Consider the following 19,729-nt stretch of genomic DNA (forward strand, 5'->3'; position numbering starts at 1 on the left):
ATCCAAAGGGGTCAGTTTTTGGTAAGGGCTGGGAGTCACCTGGAACCGGTCAAGACGACCCCGCTGTGTGGATGGGAGCCAGGAGAGAGCTGAGTTTGCGCAGAAACAAAAGTCAACCAGCGAACGCTGTGATGAAGAGGATGAGCCTTCATCTTGGGGCCCCCGACGACCACCACTAGGAGGCACTGCGCAAGCGCAGCTGGGAGGAGTCTATGGAAATGACTTCTTGGAACTGATTTTAATATGAAAGGGATGAGTTATGGAACCTAATGAATACGTATATTTTTGATCTGTATAAACTACCTGGAAAAGGTATGAGGTATGCACGTTGGGTGGAATTATCCCCCGTGCATCCAGCGCTGCCATAAAGAATGCTGCCTGTTAACACCACAGTGGTGTGACGAGGTTTTATTCCCGGATTTTCGGTGACACTCCCAGTGCCCTCAATCCCCATCCCAGTCACCTCGCAGTGCCCCCAACCCCCCTAGTCCCTCCCAATGCCCCCAACCCCCTCCCAGTCCCCTCCCAGTGCCCCCAAACCCCCTCCCACAACCCCCCAGTCCCTCCCAGTACCCCCAAATCCCCTCCCACGTCCTCCCAGTCCATTCCCAGTTCCCCCAAACCCCCTACCACCCCCCTCCCACAACGCCCCGAACAACCTCATTTTGAGTTTCAACAAGTTTTTTTTCAATAAACAAGGTTTTCACCTTCTTTAAAGCCAGTCAATAGTTTTATCATTCTAACAAGAACTGGAACTGGGAAGGGTTGCACGTAACATGAAAAACTGCAGCCTGGAGAAACTGCTGGTTATCCTCAGGAAACCACAAAAATCAGAGTTTACTGCTGTTCTGGATGGAAGATGAAAGATTTTCAATGACTGAAAGACTTGGGTAGATCAGCTGCACTGTTCAGCCATTGGGTAACTCCTCTTCCTCGCATGGCACTTGCTCCACAAAGGGAAGTCTTCACACCACGTGGAGAATCGCCTGTGAAATTCAATACGGTTTGCAATCAAATCAGCCTTTAAAGCTCGCATAAACAAATGGAATTGTTCTTCATACGTTGCGGAGCTGAAACGACTCAATAGCTCCAATACAAAAAGTCACTGACAGGGGTTGTGTTCTCTATAAACACCCAGCCCAGAAGATCTCACGATTTATAATGGGAACAGTTTCAGAATTTAATCCAACATGTATTTTACATGCAAGAAAAGCAGCTGCAAGCTCAGAATTCTCACAGTTATTTGTCTTGCAGACTTGATTCCGTTCCTCTGAAGATCAGCCGTGAACTGCCCAGATGAACTGAGCTCACGCGCCTTCTACCAAAAAAATTCCATCTCCAGAAAGATGACTGACAACGAGCAGCCTTTCTAAACTGAGTTATCACAGAATACATGCAACAAGCACCAGCTGAGTCTACACATATCATGACTTCAGAGCAAGGAGAGAGTAATAAAGCTGGCCCTGCCTCAAAGCACCTAAGCATATGAGAACGGACCTCACGTCGCAGAAAAATAAAAGGGTATCAAATCGGAGAGCAACATTTATGAGAAAAACTCAATTTTGAGAGACCTTTCTGACCATAAGATTGTGTCCAGTCGGAAAAGGGCAGCTCTTGATGCTTACATCGTCATCTAGTCAGTGAAATCCATCTGCAGGAATAAGCACAGCTCATGCAGAGCTGTTGAAGCTTTATGCCACTGACAGGCAACATCTAAGCCCAGAAATCTGAAAAAGCAGCAGCTGGATGAAGTTTCAATACCTCTTTCCCCTTACAAATGTGAAAGTTTCAAACTCACACCCAGAAGGGACGAACTCTTGATCCCGACCTGGAGAAGCGAAATGTCCATCACATCTCGAACCCTCAGCCTTCACCTTCTGTAGGAAGAAACAGACGTTCAAAATAATGTATGCATCTTCTAAAAGGCAGTGTACACCACCATCCAGGAAACCTAGGAATTACGGTCAAAAATCACAAGAAATGACCCAGCTAGTGGTTTATTTTTTTTTCTTTCATCCATCTGCCCAATATATGTCTCAAAAGACAGCATCCAAAGAGAAAACAGCTAACCTGCACCTGGCAAGTCTGAACGTTTGAGTGAACTGGAAAGAAAACAGGCGATCGGTTGAAAGAATCTGACCTGCAAACGTCCACAATCCAGTACCACCATCCTGCTATTTCTGCTTTCACCGTAATCAGAGTCTTCAAGAGGTAGGTGTGCTGCCGTCAGTGAGACTCCATATGCACTGCCTAAATATTTACTGATGCAGTAACTTGACCAAAACAAAGAGAAAAGGTTGGCTAAGATGTCATGCTCATGTACGGAGGCACATCGGTTTTAGCTCTTCAGCTGGCAAACAGAAGCAAGCACAGACGGAGACGCACAGAGCAAATGACCGAGGACAGAAGGACCTTGTCGCAGCAGCTAAACAGTTCCCCTGCACCCTTCCAAGACCGCCAGCCTATTCTGCAACAACACCCGAAATTTAAAAAAACGCTTCCCCACACAATCAAATGCAGCCGCTTAGAAGTGGGAAAAGCAACACTTTTCTTTGCAAGGCACAGCAGTGCATCACAAGAGTTTTTGGAACGAAATACTATTCGTTATTATCTCTCTCAGAGCACTACTGCTACTGACTGAGACCTTCAATGGCATTTCCTTGTTTCCCAGCCATTTCCTTTCCCTTTCCCCACACCAGAAAGCTCACTGAACCCTATCTATCTACATTACATGTAACGCAGTATAAAAGTTCCCAAAGCAGAGATATACTAGAATATACCAAAAATGTCTCACCAAACAGAGGTATACTAAACCTCGGAAGAAAATCAGAGAATGTTAATGTCATTAACGCTTCTCTCAACTCTCCACTAGGAAGTGGAGATAGCGAGAGGATCACCACAGACTGATGGACATTACCACCACAGAAATGACATTACATCCAAGTGCTGAGACTGAGAGCATCCCGCTGCGCCATACAAACAATGCAAGTTACAAACACACCGAAACCTTGGGGGCGGAGGGAATCAATAAAACTCCAGGCCTAGAACTACAGCGCTGCAGGCCGTCAGAGCAGCCAGCGCTGAAACGCTGCCTCTGCAACACAACAGAAAGTCCACACGCGGGAGCGAACTCCTTAGCAATACTCACGCAATTTTCTTACAGGACGCCAAAGCGCAGCAGAGTATCTCGTTCTCTTCATGCCACTTGCACCTACACGGAATGGAGTTCAGGCTCATTTCAGAAGCATCGACAGCGTTAATCGACATGAACAGTTGGTCTGCTCACAGGGAACAGGAACAAACATTCAAGATGCGACCTTTCCGTCTCAGCGACCGTATGGCACCTCTGAAATTTCGCAGAGGACCAGTGTTCAATAACTAAGCTCCCAGTGGTTTGTGCAGAGTTCAAAGGCACGCTTCACAGGCAACCTGCTTCACGCAGAGGTGGGGGGAGGGAGAAAAGAGAATCCTGGGGTTTGGAAAGGGAACTGAAAGGTAACACTTTGAAGTTTCCCACTAATGTGAAATAGGTCCTCTTAGTACAAGCACCCCCGCTTTCCTCTCCACGTGAGTGTTTTAAAATGCATTTTTCCATTCTTGTTAAGGTCTCCCTCTAGTGTGCCGATACTCGTAGAAATGGAAAACCACCTGACCGTAAAAAGACAAAGTGACATTGATTCTCCCAACAGATCTTAAAATCCATCCTGTAAGCAGACTTGCAAGAATAATTTTTTTTTTTAAAGATCTATTCAAATTTAAGATCAAATTACTGGTTCTTACTTCAGACTTTTAACTTTTCCTTTGCTACTCTTTATTTCTCTAAGTTAACTGCGTCGTCACTAAACATTCCCTCGCAACACCACCAGCTACACGCCACTTTTATACAAACACAGAGGAATCGGAAAGTAGGAAAAGTTTTACCATTCAAGACTCATCAGGGGGGCAGGGAGAGAAAAAAAATCCTACAGAGTAAATCGGATTCCAGAAGTGTTAGAAAGAACATTCATTCCAGAAGAAAAAAGATAGGATCTTGCTTAACACTTACGCTCGAGAACTGGATTTGTACCACTGGGAAACAGACCTTCTCCCTCCTCACAGTAGCAATATGGGGCATCTGGTGGACTGAAACAGCCAGGTCTGATTCAAATTACACGGAGAGAGTCTGAACCTTCTGACTTCTAGGATTTCCAGTTAAATACCACAATGTATTTTTTTCCAATTTTTCACCCCACCCTTTAAATCGGGCCTCAGCGTTAAAAAGCTGAGTGTCTCTATACTTCTTTTGGGGAAGTATTTTTCATTTCCAGCTGTGCTCATGATGTGACCAGAAGCATTTCTTATCACAAGGCTTGCAGAACATTCTAGCTAGCAGCATACAAGCTGTATGTAAAGCACCAAGAACATCAGATTAATACAGATTTCCACAAAGAAGAACCCAACATACCTCGTATTACAGGAGAAATCCCAATGGAAGACATCCAGTTCTCCACACACCCAACTCCTGGATGGCTCCTTCTGGTATTTCTTCCGGCAGAGTTCTATTACCAGGTCTTCTGCAGCAAGAAGCTCCAGATGGCTCTCAGTGCCTAGAGCTCAGAGAAAATCCACGTCAGGAGAACAAGTCAGTGACTATTCTGCTGAGCTCAGTTCTCACTCACTCCCTGTTCACTGCCCAGCCTCGCACCGGAGCGTCAACACTCTTGTAAACCTTCCCAAGTTATTCCAACAGCGGTTTCAATAAAACCTGGCTTCCTAGCAAAGCAGGTCCCATACTCTCAGCATTTCAGTCCTTTAAAGAAGTTGAGTAAGACTGGGCCAAGTACTGACCCCTGGGGAACACCACTGGTTACGGGCCTCCAACCAGACTCAGCGCCGCTGATGTCACCCTCTGAGCTCTGCCATTCAGCCAGTTCTCAATCCACCTCTCTGTCTGCTCCTCCAGCCCACCCTTCCTGAGCTTCCCTACGAGGATGTTATGGGAGACAGTGTCCAAAGCCTTGCTGAAGTCGACCTAGGCAACACCACAGCTCTCTCCTCATCTACCCAGCCAACCATGCCATCACAGAAAGCTATGATCTTGCTCAAGCATGATTTCCCCTTGGTCAATCCACGCTGACTACTCCTGATAACCTTCTTTTCCTCCACTTGCTTGATGATGACAGCCAGAATGAGCTGCTCCATCACCCTTCCAGGGATGGAGGCCAGACTGACCGGCCTGTAGTTCCCCGGGTCCTCCTTCTCGCCCTTTTTGAAGACTGGAGTGACACTGGCCTTCCTCCAGTCCTCGGGCACCTCTCCTGTCCTCCAGGACCTCTCAAAGACCATGGAGAGGGGCTCAGCAATGACATCTGCCAGCTCCCTCAGCACTCGTGGGTGCACTCCATCGAGGCTCATGGATTTGTGGCTGTCCAGTTTGCTTCAACCATCTCTAACCCAATCCTCCTCGACACAGGCAAGGTCTGCCTTTCTCCAGGCCTTCTGTCTTACCTCCAGGGCCTGGGATTCCTAAGGGCCAGCCTTAGCAGTAAAGACTGAAGCAAAGAAGGCATGCAGTAACTCTGCCTTCTCCATGCCCTCCGTCACCAGGGCACCCACCTCATACAGCAGCAGGCCCACATTGTCCCTAGTCATCTGTTTGCGCTACTGATGTACTCAAAGAAGCCCTTCTTCTTGTCTTTGACATCCCTTGCCAGATGTCATTCCAGATGGGCCTTAGCCCCCCCTTCTTGCCCACCTGCATGCTCTGACAACCTTCCTCTATTCCTCCCAAGTGCTCTCTCCCTCCTTCCACATTCCATAGACATTTCTTTTCCATCCAAATTTTTCTAGAAGCTCCTTGCTCATCCACACACGTCTCCTGCCTCCTTTGCTTCATTTCTTACCTATGGGGATGCATCCATCTTGAGCAGGGAGCAAGTGATGCTTGAATAGCGACCAACTCTCTTGGACCTCCCCCTGCCTTCCACAGCCCTAACCCATGTGTTTCCTCCAAGGTCCTTCAACAGGCCAAAGTCAGCTCTCCTCAAGTCCAAGGCTGTGATCCTACCCACTGCCCTGCTCCTTCCACACACGATCCTGAACTCGCACCACCTCATGACCACAGCAGCCAAGGCTGCCCCCAACCTTCACACCCTCAACCAGTCCTTCTCTGTCTGATCACGCTGTTTTACTGTCACCGATGGGGAGCAAAACAAGAGGGAGAAGCATGCAAAGTAGTTCTAGCTATCAGGACCAGCTTTTAGGAAACCTTTCAGACCCAAAGCTTTTCAGACAAATACAGCTGTCCATGACTACATAACCCCTCTCTCGGGGAAAAAAGAAAAGGCCAAAAATGATCCTTTTCTCACCTGTTACGCTAGCCATTCGATTGAGACACCACTTAATTCGGAATCTGTCACCAGACTAGAGGAAAGAAAATTTCAGTCACTTTGAAGAAGTACAGTATATAACTCTGACATCTGCAAGACTTCTGACCCAAAAAGTCACCTCCAAAACAAAGGCCAACGTTTGTGGGATTCAATGGACGCTCTTGATGACAATTATCTTGAAGAGGAACCAAATGCCACGGAGCCTCTCCAACCAAACTCCAGGCGAAATACTGGACTCGTGTTTGGGGGCAGTTTAAGGGCTAACCCATGCTACTGGCATTGAGCTCTGGATCGCTTTCACCTGTATTTCTTCAGAGCCCTATATTTATGGATGGAGACCAACATCTTCACCCTCCCTGCCTTTTGAAGAACATTAGGCTCCAATGGAATCAAAACCTAATATAGCTGTCATGAAGCTTAAACGCCTCTGAAGCCCAACATTTTGTTTTGCTCATTGGCAAATGAAACTTGAGCAAAAATTAAGATGTACAGTGTTCTCACGGGGAAAATGCCAGAAAAACATCCCTTAGAAAAGCAGAACTGTGCAACTATTATTCAGCACAATCAATTTCAGTCAATCTTCAAAGCTCTGAACCTAAGTTAAAACAAAGTCAGAGACCAAGTGAAATGTTCACCAGCAGACTACAGCCAGAAGTGCAGGCTGAAACTAAGGCGGCAGAAAATTAGGTCTCTGCTTTATAAAAAGGCTGGCTTCTAGGAGCCACTTCTTCCTGCACGGAACTGGGATACCTTAGCAAACAGCGCCTTTGCCCACCAATTAGGTTTGAGAGTGAAGCATCTCCTTTGTCATCCAACAGAAGTGAAACGAAAGGTTTTGATTGAGAGCATCTTACTTTGACCTGGACCATACCCTGCAGTAGAAGTGAGGCGAAACACCCCTGGCTGGCTGGACAAACTCCAGAAGCTCCCGCAAGACAACGGCGTAAGAAGTACGGGAAAGACCAAATCCAGACAGAGGGATCTTATGAGCGGCATCACCTAATGGGGGGGTGTCAGAAAAAAACCAAAACACCAAGTTATAAGAAGTCCTGTTTCCTTGAACGATACAGTTCCCCCCTCCTTTGTATCTTTTTATATCCATATACGTACACACACCCCTCCTCTTCTTCTCTACAGGCACTGTGTCTGTGCTTAAGCCATCAAAACCCTGCTTTTGTCAGCAGCAGACTGGCAGGGCTGGGCTGCGAGCACACACACACACCACTTTTACAAGGCAATTATCTAAGTATTTGACCTAGGAAACATTGGCCAAGTTTGTTCCCTCTGTACACAAGGGGAGGAAGTGTCCTAATAGAAACCAACTGGAATCTACAAACACTACTGAAGAGTCACAAAGGGAGTACGGCAGGCCAAGCCAGGCACAACAACAGCAGAAATACTTTAACTTTGGTGACAGATGTGAAGCTGCCAAGCACAACTTTGAAACACAAACTAGTACCTTTGAGCTACCCTATCATGAGTTAGCAGTTCATGCTGAAGATACACTCCAGGACTATCAAGGGAACGGCACTCGGCTCAGGTGGGCTTGAAAGCATTTAAAGCCAAACAAAGTTGTCCCATTTAAGAAAAACGTACTGCAGTTATTATGGAATTAAAATAGGAAGATGGAACACAAATAATTCTCCCACTGACAAAACCACTTTGGGTCAAGTGCTCTGCCATTTGTGGGTACAAGAAACATACAACAGGCGACTGCACCAAGCTGCTCTGTCACTCCTTTTTCTTCAAAACTCGACCAGTTCCCAGAAGCAGAAACTGCAGACTTCCAAAACGTTCTGACACAAATCAGATAAGCTGAGTCTAAAACCACACACCTCTGCACACCCCTCCTCTTCTCCACTGATACTCACTAGCAGTCTGGCAGTGGTACCGAAAACCAAGTGGTGGTGCTTCTGCAGAAGAGCAGGGGAGACGGGAGAAAAAGAACAATCATTACCCACCATCCACAATGACAGATCCTTAACTCTCAGCCATACACCAGTCTCGCGTACAGAAAGGAACAGCTTCATCTTCCACTGGGGCAAGTACAACTGCCACAACTACTTTCGAAAAAGTTCTTTTCAGTTATACGCATTTTAAAAAACAAAAAGTCTATGATACAGCGTGTGTGTGTGTGTGTGTACATGTGTGTTTAGGTCCAACCAAGACAAACATTCATTGGCATGAACTACAAAGCACAAACATCTGAAGGTCCTTCTGCATTTGTTCTACCCTCTTTAAAGCGTCATGCAGTTCCCACGCTTAAGTCCATCTCTCCAGAAACAACCAGCACTGCTCCAATATTTTAAGAAGGCCAGCCACTTACAGTCAAAGAAATAAACCTATCTTCATCTCATCTGGGCAGCAGTAAGTAACAGCAGAACGCCTCCCTCTCACCCCAAGGCAGGATGAACTACTTCTCCTCTCCCTTCCTTGGAATTCACCTGCATCGATGAAATGATGCAAATCGGCTATTACGCCGTCCTTTAGGGAGTACTTCACACACCCGATCTCACAAGGAAGGAAGCGCTGTTCACAGCTGGATGGCAGCTTGCCATGGCTGTAAAAGTCCAGGAAGTAGAAGATGTCTGAAACCACGGCTGAAAGGAAACAAAAACCACAAACATTTTCAGAAGAGCCAACAGAGGTTACCTCTAGCCATCCTGGCCTCATCTCATCCAGCGTAAGCTTCAGTGCGCTTTATCATATGAGTGACGTAGGGTAATGACCAAGTAAAACACAGCTCTTTCTCTGTATCACAGATGACCAGGTAGTTAATACTTCTGCAAGAGTCAGGCATATTAGTGATCCCAGTACATCTCCCATAGCTGCTACTGTGTGTAGAGATCAGGGCAAAAAGAGGGAAGAAAAAAATACATCAACCCCCAAACCCACACAAATGTTAAGAGGCCTGGAATCAACAACAGGACCTACTATTCCTTTTTACGATAGGTCTCTTCACCCTCTAGGAAAAAAAGGTTAGAAAAAACGTCAGTCTGAAGCAGCAAAGCAGCCTCACCAGCTCAATCCAGTGACTCACACAAGTTACAGGAGCTAAATAACCTTCTGCAGCAAGAGGAGGCAACAAGTCTGCTCGTTAAAAGGATTGCTTCTCCACTGCTCTATGAGCTCCCAAAGAAGTCAGCAAGCACACCCAAAGCAAATGTGAAGAAATAAATTTACCATTTACTAATTTTAAAAGTACCCAACTACGAAAAATGTTTCAGAGTACACCTTAATCCTTCTCTTCATAAATGTCACCTAACATTCTCACTGAAGCTTTAGGTACCTATTTCATCTTTACCCTTAGGTTACGCCCCTCATCAAAAAAGTCCTACTTGTTCTCCTAAACAATGGAGCTGTAGAACTGCTTTTGCAGACAAATACTGCTCTAGGCCAAATTTTAAGGCATTTAACACCACTTGTCCGAAGCTTGAATGCTGGTGCTCTCTTACATTGGGTATCAACCTCTACAAGCTGCGGAGTCAGGAAAGACACCTCTGACCCGCTTTCCTTACCAAAAAAATGGATATAGCTACAGGGAACCGTGCAGCACTTTGACCGAGAAAGAAAGGAGTAGCAGCATCAAATGCGTCTCAGTTATCCCTCATCATTACCCCCTCCTTCAGTTTAAAGATAAATTGTGCCAGCTCAAGCCACCACCACCAACCCCATCAAATTTGCATCACGGTGACAGGGGAGCACAACCTCTGCCAGGGAGGACACTAAGATGTATCACGCTTTCTATGGAGCTGCTCTTTCCTGCCCCTCCATGACCATGGCAACAGGAAAAGACTTCAGGAGACCTGTTACGCAAAAGGCTTCAGCTGAAACTTAGCCACACAGCAGATGCAGCTTACATCAGCTGGCTGCGTGACTTCTCTTGTAAGCACTACCACTTCTCATTTTTCAGAATAACGTCATATTCATGGGGAAATGATTACAGATGTGTTCACTACTCGATTCCAATCAAAACATCCATTTGAAGAAGGGGGCACCGATAAAACAGGTTTCGTTTTTCCAAGAGTTTTCACCAAGGAAGCAAGCCAGGATGTTACAAAAGCACTGACAAAGCACATATCCCCTCTTTTATTCTCCCAAGGAGGCCAGGTCACTGTTTTCTTTAACACCTCTACCACACCTCATTTTTGAACTTTGATATCTAACAACTCTTCACCCTTTCACATTAGTACAAGCATTATTTTATGCTGAACTTGGGTTAGACCTTGTAAACCACAAATCGTAGGAGTTCCACACTTTCCTTTTTCTTCAAAGCCTTGAAACAATTGTAAAGAAACCATTAGTGGCTACATTTCCCTCCAGCTAAAGAACAGAGGACAATGATTTTGGGGGAGGGGGGGGTAGGGAAGGGGGCATGGCAGCACAACACACATCTGCACTGACTTCCCGCTGTACTACAGAAGACCTTCTCCCAGCAGCAGACCCTTAGTTTAACACAAAGAAACAGCTGACACAGACGGCCATTAGCAAAATGGAATCAGCCTTTGTACAGGTACCCTTGAGAATATCTACACAGGGCAAGCTTCTGTCTACCAGGATCAACTGCTGTAAGATTACCCTACCCTGATCGTTCTCCCAGGACATAGCAGAGGCCTTTGGAAGAGAAGTGACACCGGGCATCTTTGTGGTCAGACAAGCAGGAACCGGATGAGCCACATTAGACGTCTGGAAGAGAAGAGAAGAGAAAGTTAAAAAAAAAAATCAAAACAGTCTACTAACCCCCAATAAAGTCCTTCACCTCCTCCTCTCAGAGGAACACAGGATTGGCCACTAACAGTGATGGTCAGGCGGAACAAGGCTGCAGTTTCTACACATGTGCCCATGGACTTGCAGACCCGAAAGGCAGGATTTCTCTTCTAACAAAAACAGAGCTGGGTATCTTAGCACCCCGCTCAACTCACTGCAACTACAAAGAGCTATAGCTAAAAATCACAACATGCAATTCAAAAAAAAAATTGTTTTCGGGAACTTTCCAAATTGGAATTTCCAATTTTTTTCCATAAACTTTATGGAAAAGTTTGGCACATGCGTTAGTTGCCTTGGACTAGGAAGGAAAGTGATGAAAAGCTGACAAAGCCTCAGGGAAGCCATCAGACTGCTCTGGCACAGAGCAAGTAAGAAAGGCACCGGCGTCCATTCAGCGCTGCAAATTCACACAGGAGCAGGAAGCTTTTCAGAGGACAGGAAGAGAAACCCGGCAGGCTTACAGAACTCAATCATTCAGGACCCAAACTGGGAATAACACCCACATCTAGGTACACTCATTCCAGATGACCATCTTAGCCAAAGTTTGTGGATTATCAGTTTCAACTACTTCAAATAAACCGAGGAATCGGTCCCATTCACCTAAGCTTCAGTCATCTCGAAAAGATGACCAAGACCTTTCACTACACAAAGTCAGCGTGGTTGTCTGTGTGATTAATCAATGCAGATCACACATAACCTCACACATACACACTTCCCTATTTCCACTGACAGCCAAGAAGGATGATGATCTTTATTTTGCTAAAGCAATTATTGCTTTCCCTGATTACAGCTTTCTAAAATGCCACCACTCCTGGAAGGAAATACACAAGCCTCTGCTTCTGACTTTGCTGTCATTTCAGGTAGCTCTCCATTACACGTGAAAACGGAGCTCCACTAATTACATACCCCTAGCCTGCTAAATAACACAATGATGATCAGATTTTAAACAGCTCTTTTCCATATAAGCAAGCCCCCAAAACCAGAAAACATTGCCTAATATCTCCCTACTAGTCTGGACTGACTAAATTAACTGCTCCAGCTTTACCAGTTACTCCACACTATGATCATCCTGTCATTCCCTCTGGAAGTGTTTCAAAGTCCTCAGTTTTACCCTCACCAGTAATTCATAGTTCATACTCAGTATCTAGTCACACGGGATGAAGAAATAAATGTGGTATTATCCATTCGCTCGACCAGGCTCTCTGCTGTGACACACAAGTTTTCACGCTGCCAACCAAGACTGCAATAAAATAAGCTTTCCCACACCTCGCACAAGTCAAACTCTGAAGCAAACTATGCTTCAGGGAACTGCTGGGAGAGGGAGACAGACATAAGGGACAAAAAAAAAAAGGGGGGTGGCAGGGACAGACACATGAGACACACACCTTTTCAAGACAGTAAATAGTACAAGGGATCCCGCTAGCACTATTTTTGACTACAACCACATTCAGCTTCACCTAACTGCTTACTTTTACATTGAGGGACTTTGTCCTCCACCAGAGCATTACTATTCTCTCCATAACCAAACCAATCTACAAACAACGGCAAGGTACAATTCTTCTTTCTGTGCACAGGTTCCAACATTTCACTGACCTGCTCCACCACACAGCCGCTCAAGAATGCCCCAGCAGCTGTGTTTAAGATGTGGCTTCAGGCCATCCGCCAAGAACCAGCTAAATTAAGGACACCCACAAAGCAAGAGCAACATGAACCTAGCACCAGAAGCCACACCAATTTACAATATTACAAAGAAAAAAAAAATGGCAAAGCCAGTCACTGCAAAATGTTGTTAAACATAAAACTAAGTTGTTAGAGAACGACATTTTACTTGGGAAAAGAGCCCAAAGGAACAAGCTGCGCTGGTTTAAAACAGGATAGACTATTTTCACCTTTAATTCAAACCAGAACAATTTCCCGCTTAACCTTCGTAACGGTACGGACTGCCCCAGCAGCCGTAACCTCCACAGGCTGGAGGCTCTGGAGAGCAGGTCCTCCTCCATGGCACCATAGCTGACCAAACCCAACACCACTCCCTCCGCCTCTGGTTCAGGTACTCTGGAAGGTCTTCCTTTCTTAGCATGTACCTCTTGCACCATCTTCTCCGAGCGTTTCTTTTCATTCCACTTACGAGCCTTCTCTGCATATACCATCTTTTCTTCCTTACTCAGCAACTAAAGGAAAGGGAATTGGTAAAAAAAAAGTTTTACTGCTTCCTCCTAGCAGCCCCACAAAGCAAGAAACTCCATGTAAGAAATTAATTGTGCATTTCCAAAGGACGTTCTCAATGCTTGCCAAGAGCTGCCAACTGCTAGCACTGACTCCAAACATTTCCTGCAGCCTTCTCCCTAACGGACCCACAACCTTTGATTCCAAACGCCTGGCGAGCACACGCTTCTGAAGCATCTTTGGGCGAGAGCAAACTAGCACTGCCCCACCACAAACCAGAGGTCTTCTGAAATCACTCGGGCCAGCTGGGGATGCCACTACCCATAGAATCATAGTTTGGGTTGGAAGGGAGGTTCTCCTTCCCCTCTGCACTGCCCTAGTGAGGCCCCATCTGGAGTACTGGGTCCAGTTCTGGGCTCCCCAGTTCAAGAAAGATGAGGAGCTACTGAAGAGAGTCCAGCGGAGGGCTACGAGGATGAGGAGCTACCGGAGCATCTCTCCTACGAGGAGCGGCTGAGGGAGCTGGGCTTGTTCAGCCTGGAGAAGAGCAGGCTGAGAGGGGACCTTAGAAATGTCGATCAGTATCTGCGGGGGGGGGGGGGGGGGGGGGGGGTCAGGAGGACGGGGCCAGACTCTTTCCAGTGGTGCCCAGCAGTAGGACAAGGGGCAATGGGCACAAACTGGAGCAGAGGAAGCTCCAGCTGAACACGAGGAAGAACTTCTTCCCTCTGAGGGTGACGGAGCCCTGGCCCAGGATGCCCAGGGAGGCTGTGGAGTCTCCTTCTCTGGAGATATTCCAGCCCCGCCCGGACAAGTTCCTGTGCTCTGGGTGACCCTGCTTGGGCAGAGAGTTGGACTGGGTGACCCACAGAGGTCCCTTCCAATCCCCACCATGCTGAGATTCTGGGATTAAAGGTCATTGAGTTGAACGCCCCTGTCATGAGCAGGGACATCTTCAACTGGATCAGGCTGCTCAGAGCCCCCTCCAACCTGACTTTGAATGTTTCCAGGGAGGGGGCAGCCACAGCTTCTCTGAGCAGCCTGGGCCAGTGTTTCACCGCCCTCAAGGGGAAGAATTTCTTCCTTCTATCTAGCCTGAATCGACCCACCTTTTGTTTACAACCACTGCCCCTCGCCCCCCTAACATGGCTGTCCCAACAGCCCGCCACCCAGAGGGGAGGGGGGCACGGCCTGTGCTTCTCAGCCAGACCCGCACGGGGCCACCCGCACCGCCCAGCCCCCGCTTCGCCGCTCAGGCAAGGCCACGCTGACACCCCCCACCCCAGCCCCCGCTTCCCCCTCACGCAAGCCCACGCTGACACCCCCCACCCCAGCCCCCGCTTCCCCCTCACGCAAGCCCACGCTGACTCCCCACACCCCCCCATCCCCACCCCAGACCCACGCGGCGGGGCCCGGCTCCCCCCGCCGACCCGCGGCCGCTCCCCGGGCCCTCCCCTCACCGCCCAGGCCCCGCAGCAGTGCGGGATGGCGTCGGCCACGCGCGCCACGGGCAGCCCGCGCCGCTGCAGCTCGGGCAGCCGCTGGCGCACGAAGCAGCAGAAGGGTCTGCGCGCACCCCGCCGCTGCGCCATGCCGCATGCGCTCCCTCGGCCCCGGGGACGGGTCGGGAGGGGCGGGGCCGGGCACGCGCGCGGCCGCCCTCGGCTCTTGGCGCCAAAGGGGAGGGCTCGCGCCTGAGGGCCGGCCGCGCCCCCTCCCCCCGCGGGCTGCGGCCGTCACCTCAGGAGAGGCGCGGGGGGAGCCGGGCCGGGAGGGGAGCCCGGCAGCGCTGCGCGGGGGGGGCGGGGGGTTTTTTCTCTCCGTTTTTTGGGTGTTGAAGGGTGAGCGCTGCGGAGAGGGACTGGGAGTGCTGGGGGACCACGGGGTGACCCTGAGCCAGCAGCGCGCCCTGGGTGCCAAGGAGGGCAACGGGATCCTGGGGTGCATCGAGAGGAGCGTGGGCAGCAGGGCGAGGGACAGGGGGGACAGGGGGGGACAGAGGGGGAAAAGGTGGGACGGGGGGGATGGAGGGGACGGGGGGGGACACAAGGGACGGGGGGGACAGGGGTGTCAGTGGGGGACAGGGGGGGACAGAGGGAGGAAGGATGGGACGGGGGGGATGGAGGGGACAGGGGGGGACAGAAGGGACCGGGGGGACGGGGGGTCAGGGGAGGACAGGGGGGTCAGAGGGGGACAGAGGGGATGGGGGGGACAGAGGGGGGGACACAAGGGACAAAGGGGGGACACAAGGGACAGAGGGGGACAGAGAGGGGACGGGGGGAGAGGGGGAGACATAAGGGACAGAGAGGGGACAGAGGGGGACGGTGGGGACACGTGGGCGCTTGGGGACACCATTGGGGGGGGACGGGGACATCGTGGGTGTCCTCGCACCCTGGGTGCCCCCCTCTTACCCTGTGCTCAGACCCCCCCCGCCCCACATAACCTCCTCACCGTTGGAGAGGAGGGGTCCCTTTTCCGGGGGGGGGGTGTCCCCATTTCGGGGGGGTATCCCCGTTTCTCGTGGAGTCCCTGGAGCAGGGGGGGTCCCCATTCCCGGGAGGCCCCATCACAGGGAGGGGGATGTCCCCCTTGCAGGGGGGGTCCCCATCCGCAGGGGGGTCCCCATTCCTGGGGGTGGCATCCCCATTTCAGAGGGATCCCCATTCCGGGGGAGTTCCCCGTTCCCGGGAGTTCCCCATCACCGGGGTGGCGTCCCCATTCCGGGGGAGTTCCCCGTTCCCCGGGGGTCCCCATCACCGGGGCGTGTCCCCATTGCAGGGGGGGTCCCCATTCCCGGGGAGGAGTCCCCATTCCCGGGGGGGATCCCAACTTCAGGGGGGGGGTCCCTGTCTCTCGGGGGTTCCCCGTTCCCAGGGGGTCCCCATCACCTCGGGGGTGTCCCCTGATGCTGTGAGAAGCCGGAGCTGCAGACTCCCCAGCCGGCAGAGTGTTCAGCAGGGATTCTGTATTGCGGCGCCGGGCACACGGGGGTCTCTCCTCCCAGCGTGTGCCCCGAAGAGACACCGTGCCCAGGTGTTTATGCTATGGTAACGTACATGTTCATTGCATTTCCAAGCAATGCTGAGCACAGCAATGGTTTTGCCGAGAACTCATCAGTACCTGGTCATGTCCGTCGCACGTCTGTCTGGCGTCTCTGGGTGATCGCGGGCTCTTCAGGTTCTCCTGCAGCCTCCTCATCTCTGCAGTTCGCACCCCTGCTCTCGCCAGGCCCAGGCGCCTCCAGGGATCGTTCAGGAGTCCCTGGTCTTGCGCCCGTCCCCACTGTTCCCAAAGAACCGAGACTTGTTTGGGCTGTGCCAAGATTCTGACCCCCTGCCCTGAGAACATCCCCTGCAGGATACATCGGTGACACTCACAGTTATCACCCTGTTGCAGGGGGGGGTCCCCATTCCCGGGGGTTCCCCGTTCCCGGGGAGTCCCCATCGCGGGGGGGGGGGGGGGTGTCCCCGTTGCACGAGGGGTCCCCACCGGCGGGGGGCTCCCCGGAGCAGGAGGGATTCTTCTCGCTGCTGAGCTCAGTGCAGGGTGCCTGCATGGACGAGCAGCGTCCAGGACTGGGAGGGGGTTTGGGGGCACTGGGAGGCACTGGGAGGCACTGGAGGGTTGTGGGAGGGGGGTGGGAGGGGGTTTCGGGGCACTGGGAAAGACTGGGAGGTGATTCAGGGGCACTGGGTCTGGGAGCAACTGGGAGGGGGGGTTGGGGGCACTGGGAGGGACTGGGGAGGGTATCTGGGCACTGGGAGGTTGTTTTTGGGCACTGGGAGGGGACTGGGATGTACTGGGAGAGACTGGGAGGGGGTTTGGGAGCACTGGGAGGGACTGGGAGGGGTTCTGGGGGCATTGAGAGGGACTGGGGGGGGTTGGGGGCACTGGGTTGGGACTGGGATGTACTGGGGGATACCGGGCGGGACTGGGGGGGGGTTGGGGGCACCGGGAGAGACTGGGAGGGGATTTGGGGGTACTGTGATGGGACTGGGGGGGACTGAGAGGGGGTTTGGGGCCACTGGGAGGGGACTGGGATGCAGATTGGGGGTGTAAACAAGGTGATGGAATCAGTTGCCATAAACACGAACAATGCTGCTGTGTCCCTGGTACAGCCCTGCCCACCTGGACATTAGGGCTGGGGACAGAGGGTCTCGTCTCTAGGTAACCATTAATGTTAAACAATAGAGGGGAGGGGGATTTTTAATAGAAACAGCGTTACCTAATGGCTGCAGGTGCATTTGTGGTGTCTCTCTATTGTGTAAGTGAACTGAAGCAGAGAGTCATACATCTCCCCCCAAAGAAGTCAGTTTTAATTAAAACCAGGAGTTGCCTAGAACCGGTCAAGACGACCTGGCCGCAGGGACAAGAGCCAGAAGAGGGTTGAGTTTGCGCAGAAACAAAGGTCAACCAGCGAACGCTGTGATGAAGAGGATGAGCCTTCATCTTGGGACCCCCGACGACCACCACTAGGAGGCACTGCGCAAGCGCGGCTGGGAGGAGTCTATGGAAATGACTTCTTGGAACTGATTTTAATATGAAAGGGATGAGTTATGTAACCTAATGAATACGCATATTTTTCATCTGTATAAACTACCTGGAAAAGGTATGAGGTATGCACGTTGGGTCGTGCATCCAGCGCTGCCATAAAGAATGCTGCCTGTTAACACCACAGTGCTGTGACGAGGTTTTATTCCCGGATTTTCGGTGACACCATCCCACTTCATTCCAGTCCGTCCCAGTGCCCCCCAGTCCCCTCCTAGTCCCTCCCACTGTCCCCCAGTACATCCCATTCCTCTCCCAGTGCCCCCAGATGCCCTCGCAGTGTCCCCCAGTACCTCCCAGTTCATCCCAGTACATCCCGGTGCCCCCAGATCCCCTCCCAGTCTCTCCCAGTCCCTCCCACTGCCCCCAATCCCCCTCCCAGTCCCCTCCCAGTGTATCCCACTGCCCCTAAACCCCCTCCAACAACACCCCAGTCTCTCCCAGTGCCCCCAAACCCCCTCCCAGTCCCTCCCAGTACATCCCAGTCCCTTCCCAGTGCCCCCAATCCGCATCCCAGTCACCTCCTAGTGCCCCCAAACCCCCTCCCAGTCCGCCCCAGTCCCATCACAGTACTCCCAAATCCCTCCCAGTCTCTCCCAGTCCCAACCCAGTGCCCCCAACTCCCCTCAGTCCCTCTCAATGTCCCCAGAACCCCTCCCAGTCCCTCCCTGTGCCTCCAAACTCCCTCCCAGTCCCTCCCAGTGTCCCCAAATCCCCCCCAGCTTCTGACCAGTGACAAAGACACCAATTACTTGTTCAGTATTAGAAAAGCCTGATGTCAAAGTACCTTCTGTTATCCTAGAAGCCTAGGCCAACTGCAGCTTTTCAGTACACAAAGAAAGCACTATATATTTTCTTATCAATAAGAAATAATATTTCTTACCATTCTGGTAAGAATAAATATTGCAAGGTGAAAAAAAAATGTATACTTCCATCACTCACGCACAGCGAAAAACACCCAGCTTTTGTCTGTCAGAATTTTCATACAGGACTAATTTACACTCAGGCTTTGAGGTCCCAAGTAAGGTCATAAAATTACTACCTTCTCCCCAGACTAGCCAGGGTGACAAATCACCGTAAGGGCTACTGCCGTACACCCACTTCCACCAATTAAACTGACGTGGAAATCGTCTGACCCAGTGTGGGTCGAGCAGTGGCCCCTGTCGAAGCCTCGAATGGATGCCCTTCTCGAGCTAGTTGACCGCGAGTTACAACGAGGTCACATAGAGCCTTCCACTAGCCCATGGAACACCCTAGTTTTTGTAATACCCAAATGAACCGGGGAGGGGCTTCACCTCCTCCATGACCTACGTGAGGTAAACAAAAAAATCCAACCAATGGGTCCTGTTCAAACATTTTTACCCATGAACTCTATGATGCCGGAAGGACAACCCTGTGCTGTCCTTGATATTAAAGACTGTTTTTTCTCAATACCTCTGCATGAGGAAGACAAGGAGCGGTTTGCTTTCTCTGTTGTGTTTCCAAACAGCCAACGCCCCAACTTACGTTTCCAGTGGAAAGTGCTGCCTCAAGGAATGATCAACTCACCTACCATCTGCCAGATTGCGGTGGACCGGGCGTTAACACCAGTCCGACATAGCAATCCGACCGCGACCATCATTCAGTATATGGACGATATCTTAATCGCCGCGCCGTCGGGAAGTCAGGTGGACCAGCTAGTGTTAACAGTCTCGGAAACTCTGAAAACAAACGGGTTCGAAATCGCGAGCACAAAGATTAAAAGAGGACCATGTGTGAGCTTTTTAGGAGTGGGGATCACGAGTTCTTGCGTGACCCCCCCTCAAATAAAAATCCACCGTCACATTAAAACGCTCTATGATATGCAGCAGTTAGTGGGGTCCTTACAATGGCTCCGCAAC

General features: G+C 50.5%; 1 protein-coding gene across 2 annotated transcripts; it reads right to left on the reverse strand.

Moving 5' to 3' along the window:
- Window positions 1-676: 676 nt before the first annotated feature.
- On the reverse strand, window positions 677-14,893 carry LOC142359391 (protein maelstrom homolog). Of its 2 annotated transcripts, none has more exons than XM_075412011.1 (12): window positions 14,762-14,893; window positions 13,220-13,306; window positions 10,952-11,054; window positions 8,813-8,968; window positions 8,240-8,281; window positions 7,240-7,367; window positions 6,348-6,402; window positions 4,445-4,586; window positions 3,149-3,211; window positions 2,141-2,273; window positions 1,799-1,877; window positions 677-986 (listed from the first exon to the last, which is right to left on the reverse strand). In XM_075412011.1, exons 1-12 carry the CDS (start codon window positions 14,891-14,893, stop codon window positions 871-873), a joined length of 1,236 nt encoding a protein of 411 aa, XP_075268126.1. In that variant the 3' UTR covers window positions 677-870. The 2 variants fall into 2 exon arrangements, with proteins under 2 accessions (XP_075268126.1, XP_075268127.1); XM_075412012.1 differs by lacking the exon at window positions 677-986 and adding an exon at window positions 1,578-1,651.
- Between the last annotated feature and the right edge of the window lie 4,836 nt (window positions 14,894-19,729).

Source organism: Opisthocomus hoazin, unplaced genomic scaffold, assembly GCF_030867145.1.
Source record: "Opisthocomus hoazin isolate bOpiHoa1 unplaced genomic scaffold, bOpiHoa1.hap1 HAP1_SCAFFOLD_90, whole genome shotgun sequence".
Lineage (NCBI taxonomy): Eukaryota > Metazoa > Chordata > Aves > Opisthocomiformes > Opisthocomidae > Opisthocomus > Opisthocomus hoazin.